Source organism: Acartia tonsa, chromosome 4 (assembly GCF_053477335.1).
Source record: "Acartia tonsa isolate MP-2025a chromosome 4, ASM5347733v1, whole genome shotgun sequence".
NCBI classification, from domain to species: domain Eukaryota; kingdom Metazoa; phylum Arthropoda; class Copepoda; order Calanoida; family Acartiidae; genus Acartia; species Acartia tonsa.
In genome coordinates, this window is record NC_137263.1 from 7,871,261 (window position 1) to 7,879,898 (window position 8,638).

The following is an 8,638-nucleotide window of genomic DNA, read 5'->3' on the forward strand; positions in this document are numbered from 1 at the left end:
CTGGATTCTGGTTATTTTAGATGAAATACACTAACAGTAGATAATATGTTTAAAGTATTATGATAAAGAAGGCGTCTTAACTTTTTAAATTTTTATTTTAAATATTTAGTCAGTGTTTTTAGTAAGTAGTATATGTAAAATTTTCCATAGAATTTAGATATGCAATTGATTTTTTTTTGTAGACCTCTTACTTTTTAAGTAATTTAAGTTTTTAAAAAAATAATTAAGTGGGTTTTAAGGTACTAAACGCAACAAAAAAGAAGAAAATTGCCATTATGAAAAAAAATAGTAAGATCTTTAATTTGACACCTTACTTTTTAAATTCTTTTGATTAATTATTGAGAAAATCTATTTTTCTTTGAATCCAGGAGATTAAAACTTTGAACTTAAATATATCATTAAACAGGCATAAGAAATAGTTGTTTATATATACTTTTAGAATGAGAAAAATATTTTGAATCTATTCTAAGCAAAATTGAAATAAAAAGTTTACAAAATAGTAAATAAACTACAATAAAAGAAATTATATGAAAATATTATACAGGCAATTATCTTAAATCCTTGTTTTGATAGTAAAAATGGGAAGGGGGTAAAGAGGGGGTAAAGTAAGTGTTGCCTGTTTAATATACCTTATATGTTAGGCCATTTTTTATTTAAATTTTTTTACTTTTTTAAAATTTTGCTTACAATGGATTCGTAATATTATTCTGATTTTAAAGGTATATATGAACCCATATTTTTTATGCCTGTGTTAGGATATATTTATGTTCAAAGTTTTGATTAAATTGAGGTTTTAAAAAATTGATTTTTTCAATATTTACCTGACAGAATTCAAAAAGTAAGATGTCAAATTAAAGATCTTACTATTTCTGTTCACAATGGCAATTTTCTTTTTTTTTGTTGTGTTTCAGTACCTTAAAACCTAAATAATTATTCTTTTTAAAAACCTAAATTACTTAAAAAATAAGAGGTCTACAAAAAAAAACGATTGCATATCTAAATTCTATGGAAAATTTTACATCTACTATTTACTAAAAACACCGACTAGCTATTTAAAATAAAAATTTAAAAAGTTAAGACACCTTCTTTATAAGATTAGATCTAGATAGAAATAATTTCAATTATTAGTTGCATCTGATCTGTATTAGACCCCTTGGCAAACCCTTGGGATGTCTTGTTGTGTAAGGTATTTTTAAACTCTTCTTTTTGTCAAAGCTTTTCATTTTCTAATTTCTAAAATAATTGAAGGCTCTTTTGGTAGTTTTCATAGAGGGTTTTGTAATACCCCAAATTTGAAGCCTTCAGCTTCAATTTAAAAAAGATTGGCATTTTAAAATGACATTTTAGAAATATAAATTTTGAAAATTTTCTATTACTCGTGATAGTAATTTAAATATTTAGTATTGTTGCCTGGAAACAAAATTAAAAGCTTATTTTGGGCAGAAAGGACGTCATGCTATGAACAATTAATATTTTTTATAGGGGGAGGGGGAGTAAAATTGTTTTTATAATATTAATATCTTACTTATTCTTTGAATGAAATCCTTACAGAAATGTTCCAGTAAGCCAATATCTTTAAAAAAACCTATTCTTATTATTTTTTATAACTTTTGAAAAAGACAACTAGTATTTACTTCTTCCACCAATTCAAATTTTTCTTGTCAATGCTCTCTCATCATTTGTATTGTCTTTGGGACCTCTAAAACGATGATCCCCCAAAAATTGTCTATTCATTCATTCTTACACCCTAAAAGGAAAGTGCTTGCATTATTCTACTCTTTAATAACGGATATTTACAGTTGGTATTTTGTGCTCTGTACGTATCAAACTTCAATTCCAGCTTATTTAAAGAAATAGATGTAGATTTACTTATAATATATAATATGTTTAAGGTATATGTAAGGAGTGTAATAAATAATAATTAAGGGGGGGGGGGGGTAAAACAGAGATAGAAGAATAGTTTATTTAATAGCTTGTAAAAATTTATTATGTCTTTGCACTTAAGGATAGTAACCTTTTTTTTATTTCAAATATGCATCAATTTAAAAAAAATACCTAATCTTGTTGTGAATTATGTTCATATTGTGTTTATGTACCTGAATACTAAAATAACATATTTCAGGTGTTCCTGTACCACAAGCTGGTAATAGTAATCCAACTCTTGCACAGTATGAGCAACAAGCTCAATCTTCTGCTGTCACCCAGTCAGTTGTTGGTCCAGCGTCCCTACCTAGTGCACTTACTACTATCGCTTCTGAAGATAACAACCCAACTCCTGCAGCTCCAGTTCAGGGAACAGCACAAGTAGCCACTGCACAGCCACTTTCTCACCCTTCTACCAGAGTCAATACTGGAGATCAGGGACAGCAGGAATCAGGAAATTAAATGAACATGTCTATCTGAAATTATAAAATTGATGGAGAAACAAGGTTTGACAAGATCAGGATAGGGAGGGGAAATGTTCAATTATAAGTCTTGTATATCTACAAACATAGTTTCAGGAATAACAACTCCATCTGTGAATAATACATTCAGATATAAGACTGGTTCTAGGTGTTTTGTTCTCTTTTGATGCTTCCCTCCCAAATTGAATTGAATGTAAAGTCTATTCAAGGAGCATCTGCCCTTGAATATGCACATGCATCTATAGACCAGTCTTTTATTATCATATAACGTGATCTACAAGAGATTATTCTAATACAGAATTATTTTTGATTTTAAACATTATTGTTTATGGATTAATTAGTTGATGCAATCTATGTTTCTATCAATTATACATCAGAATTTCAATGAAATACTTTAACAATTTTCTTTTTGATAGTTTCAAAACAAACCAAATGAAGCTAAGTTGACATTTTAAAAAAGATACCTTAAACAGTTGCTATGACTTGGTTTTAATATTAAATCATTTTACAATTGGAGATTACAACATACTAGTAAAAAATGTGTTTAGGTTCTCTCCATTTATGTTAGAAGTAAGATTTGTATGTAGAATTTCGCAGGTGAACATCAATAGCATACATAGGTCAAAAGCTTTATTTTTAAATATTTTGTTTATGTATTAAATCCATTAAAATTCCTATGTTTTTTAATTTTTTTGATTGCTGTTTGATTTAAAAATAGCCATACAAACTGTACAATTCTTAGATGAATGAATGCAAGGTTAATAATGTTAGCCTGAAATATTTGTAAGTTATCAAGTAATATAATTTCTGACATACAATTACTACTAACTTCTTGTTTTAATTAAATTTAATAAACCCTTTATTCTTTTTGTAGATGAATTTCACACATTAAAAGAAAGGGTGAAAATAACACTCTAATTCTAAATTTGCCTGTAGTAGTGGTATGAATGAAACTATTTCTTGTGATTTCTTGTAAATCTACTTTAAATGTAAGAGGATAAATATTTTTTTAGAATGAAGTATTCAAATAACATAGAAATTCTATTTTTGTACAATGATTTATTAAATTTGCACATAGCATGAAGGGATTTTTTCATAGATTTCGCATCACTTGCTCTCTTGATGCAATTTTGATATGGTATTAGAAATCTAGCAACATTGAAAGATACCTCTAATAAATAATTTACAGTGACTAATACTGCCCTTGCTTTGTATGAAAAATACTTCATGTTAGTTGTGGTTGTTATTATCTATCTGAAATTTAATAATTTATTTTGATAAGGGGGAAAGACAACTTGATCCAAAGTCTTCCATCTCCTATCAAACATTTTTGTGAATGAAATCAAATGATAACTTTTTCAAGTAAAGTCAAATGTTTATCTGAATAAATTTTTTAACACTTTCAGATAATTTTTTTGTGACAGGCATTTAAAAGAACATTGCCTGAGAACTGTTGTTCAAAACCTTATCATGCTTACATATGTAGGTATTAAATATGATATAATACTTGAAAAAGTGATGCTGAGATTCATTTGCATCTTTTTTTGGTTCTTGTAAAAAAACTTGTCCTGATATAAACTTAGAACTTAGAGTTGTAACTTTATGAACAGTGTTCTATGTTAATTCTGCCTTAAATTAACAAGCTTAGATAATACAAAATAGAGAAAATATGACAACAAAGAAAGTAAATGAATATTTGTTTTATTTGATGGTTATAACCAACAATTTGCCATTTTGTTCTGTTCTATACCATTTATTAATGTTATTTTTTTATCAAATGTCTTTAGACTTCACATAGTTATCATGTTGACTGTTGTCTACAACAATTAGATGGTATAGAATACCGGGAAAGGTATCTAACCTTTCCTATTAAAAACAGTTTTTCAATAAAATCAAGTCAATATGTTTTTATGAATGAAACCGATTTAAAGAAAATAATTTGCTATGAAGCTAAATTTATTTTGTAAATGATTCAATTTCAGAAAGATACAGGACTTTGTTCTTTCAGAAAATTTAGTTCCAGTTACTTTCAGTTTTAAATTCTATAAAAAACTTCATTGACAAATGAAATTACTAGAAAGATTCATTAATTTGTATATATAGACAGCTTTCATTCATTAAGGACCTAATGAAAACACATCTTTAAAATACATGCCGCAGATAGATTTACCACTGTTCTAACTCAATTCAGTTTGCGCTCAAAATAATTTTTAAGGCAAATATAGTGTCAAAATTTAACCAATTATATAATTGTTTTCCTATAAATTCTGTTTTATATATAGAGAGATTTATTAATGTAAATTTTAGATATTTTGATTTAAGCATCAAATGTTTATTCTTTAGAATATTTTTGTTTATTTTTGTAATATATCAAAATAAAACCTTCACTCTGAAAGTATATTGTCTATTTAACTGACTAATTAGACACAACAAAATTTATTCTAATGAGTAAACAATTGACTGTACCTTGCTTCTTAGTGTGATAAACTACCTTTAGATTCTTTTTCTCACAAAAACAGTTCCCAATAAAATAATTTTAATCTTGTAAAGGATATGTAAGATTATGTATTATTTTAATTTGATTATTAAAATATGTATTGAAAATTTGAATGGTAATGGATTTGTAGTTGTGAATTTAGGTTTATATAGTCCACATTATCCTTATTCATGAAAATATTCAGGGGCGTCCAAGCTTTTTTATTTGGGGGGGGGGGGAGGATAAAATTTGTTTAAGGGGGGGGGGGGTAAAATGAAAAATATTTTGGGGTTGCCTACGCCACTCCCAAATTCGTTTAGGGTGGGGGGTAATCACCCCTTTATCCCCTCCCCCCCCTTGGACGTCCTTGAAAATATTCAATGTCTTTTCAAATTGATGTGTAAATTGTTTGGCTTCATTAAATCACACCAGTTCAGAGATGTTTGCATATATGTAATGTGTTCCTTTGTTTTTACCTTTCTCAGACACTTTCAAGTCTAAAGATTAACCAAATCAATGAAGAATAATGCTAAAACACGAATAAATTTAACCCAGAATACTTTTGTTGCTTTGATTGTTTTTGAATGTTTTACTAAGGTCTGAATGTGTGAAACTGCTTTGCTCCTAGATGTATATTGTGTCACTGTGATATTGTAACATGAGATGCTTGAATCTTTTTTAAAAAAAAACTATGTTGGATAATGTGGACTGTGTAATATACAGAAAACTGTTATATTGGGTACTGCTTATGTAATTAAGGGAATAATTTTAACTAAAAGTCAGAACCACAGATTCTTTATTTTTAATACAAAAGAGAAAAACTATATTAAATTAATTCAGAGAATATAACTTATTTTTCTTCAAACATGTTTGCAATGTTCCTTTTGTTTTGTTGTAGTTAACTTGTTCTGTAGAAAGAAAAAAAAACTAAATTTTTCTTATATGTATAATACAAAAGTTAATTATGTGATCATAATTTCAACCAGTAAAGTAAGGTAACTAAAGATATTTACAATGTAAAAGACATCATTAGATGTTTTGACAAAGATTTAGTTGTTACGCTCAGTCCACAGGATGCTGTTCTTATGCAAATAGTAAATTTATTGTGACTTTAAGAGGGCCACAAAGCTTTGATTGTCTTTTTTAATGTGATTTATTCTAAAATGTTTGATTATTTGCTGGAAAAATAAGAAAAAATCAATAAAACAAGGCTTTAACAACAAAATTAAATGAAGAAAACGAGACTAAAACATCAAAATTAAATGTAGCTCTGCACCCATTGCATTGCATTGTAATCATGAATTATTTACAGCCTTGTTTAGTTTAAGATTATTTTACCAGTGCTAATGATTTCATTATTTGCTGGGTAATCAAGTTCTGTTTTATTAACATTATGATGATTAAGCATTCATTATTTCATCTGCAGACATGTTCTACACAACTGTGAACACAGTTTAGTAAATAAAGCAATGTTATTTTTGTAAATTTTGTTTTTTTTATTACGTAGTTTGATTAAATGAGGATGGGGACTCGGGAGGGGTTAAGTGTTCAATAGTAACTTTGAGAGTAAGTACAATATTTTCTATTATTAGTAACGAAGCTACTTTATATTTCACTGTGTCAGTCAGTAACTCCATTGGGGTAAAGAGATTTTACTCCTCTGCTATTTAAGCTAGACCTATGATTTTAATAAAGTATCATAGCAGTCCCATTCATTAAAGCAGCTTTTTAGCTGCTTTTACTTTATTTTACTGATTACAACAAATCTTTGGTCTGATCCTAAATTTTTTTTGTGGGTATCAAAATTAAATTTTCAGTAGTTCTACGAAATTTGTTTCCATCGATGAAAGGACAAGTTTTTAATTTTCACATAATATTGTTTTCTCTGCTAAAATTGGAGATAGATTGATTTATAGGTATTTTTGTCAAGGTATCATTTTTAAAAAGCATTCAGTATACAACTTACTTGGTATTATCCTCTTAGAATTTTTTTTCAATTTTGAAAATGATTAAAGTCCCTCCACAGATTATGACGTCATACGATAGAATAGCCAAAGAGTGGCCAGTATACACTGTAATTGATTAATGGTAAAATTTATGCTGGCCTCTCATAAGCTATTTTATCATATGACGTCATAATCTGTGGAGGGACTTTAATCATCTTTAAAAATTTTCAAAATTGAAAAAAATATTTCTAAGAGGATAATACCAAGTAAGTTGTATACTGGATGTTTTTTGAAAATGATACCTCCCCCACAGATCTATGACTCTTGCAGAGAACAACATTTTTTTTTACAATTAGGTTAGGTTACAGGCCAGGGGGCCGGGCGACCGAGTTTAAGGGGCCGAGTGCTGCAGCTATGCAGGCTAGGGGGCCTGGCGCGCGCTGCGGCTTGACTGGCAAAGGTACCGAGCACCAGAGTTCATAGCTTTTTGAAAAAAAAATTTCTAAGAGGATATACCCTTTTTTCTGATTGTGGGTAATTTTTCTCCAGGGGATGGTAATCCACCCCTCCCCTCCTCAACACAGAACACCATACTCATTCCTTTTTTTGTCTGTCCGTTAGTCATAACACTATGGCGGGAATTTTATTTTCTCAGCTGTTAATCAAGATAGACAGTTGATTTTTTTGTGAAGATTTCCTATACAATGAGCATCTAGTATGAAATTTACTTCAACTTGTACCAATAACAAAATTCATTTGGGGAAAAATCACGAAACCTATACGTGTTTTTCAGCTATCGTTGGGGGGCAACACATCGTAAAATTGACGACCTCTCCATTTGCCCCCCAAATATTATTTTAGATTTATTTTGCTTGTTGATTATACCTTATTCCTGAATTTACTTAGTCTGTTGGTCTGTCAGTAATGCCAAAAAAATATGAATATTAAAACAATATATAAATGGTATATACCTGAGAAATGTTTCGCGGTTCTTGATTTTAACAAATACACCTTAAATCTCCAATAAAAAAAACGTATCTACTACAGCATTACCGACTGACTGCTAGACCTGGTAAGTTATATGCCCCAGGAGCAGGAATCAGTAGCTTCAGCCAACATCAGCCGCGCGGCTTTGTAACCCACTCACTCGTAACTCACTCTCGGCCAGTCGGCTTTATATGCCACAAAATCAGCCTTACCGTCAGCCGCACGGTCAACTAAGCCACCCAGCAAGTAACTGCCATTAAAATTTTATATCAACAACCATAAGCCTAGTACATCATTATCCAGAACACAGTAATAGTGTCTGACTGATTATGACGTAACAAAAAAAATTAGCCAATGAGAGGCCACTATAAATTTTACCATTGGTCAATAACGCCCTCTCATTGGCTATTTTTTTGTAACGTCATAATCAGTCAGACACTATTACTGTGTTCCATTATCCACACTCAGACGTAGCCACCATAAGCTTCAACCATGCACCGACCCTCATCAAGCGTCCTTTTAGCACATGTAGCTGCTGTAATACTCAATAAAACAGCTTAAACAAATCTATATTAACTGAACAGCTTGGAGGAAGAACTTTAATCATCCAAACTTGGTCGCAGTCTTCAAATTCTAATTAAGCTACTGGGAGCCTTAGTCAGCCACTGCGCACATCCTTAGTTACCCTCAGCCATCAAATTTTAATTCAGCCATCCTCAGCGGTCCCTTATTTTAAGAATTAAAATAGGGAAGGTTGGAGGTTTGCCTCCAGGTTTACTAAATAAAATAATTAAAAAGACATAAATATTTTGTTTTAAATAGTT

General features: G+C 29.8%; 1 protein-coding gene across 2 annotated transcripts in view; it reads left to right on the forward strand.

Moving 5' to 3' along the window:
- shep (RNA binding motif single stranded interacting protein alan shepard) overlaps nt 1-6,366 on the forward strand; it is a 31,085-nt gene extending 24,719 nt beyond the window's left edge. For both annotated transcript variants that reach the window (XM_080156028.1, XM_080156029.1), the window contains exon 11: nt 2,123-6,366. In XM_080156028.1, the coding sequence (XP_080012154.1) occupies nt 2,123-2,385 (263 nt within the window). In that variant the 3' untranslated portion in view covers nt 2,386-6,366. The remainder of the gene's footprint in view (nt 1-2,122) is intronic.
- The last annotated feature ends 2,272 nt before the right edge of the window (nt 6,367-8,638 follow it).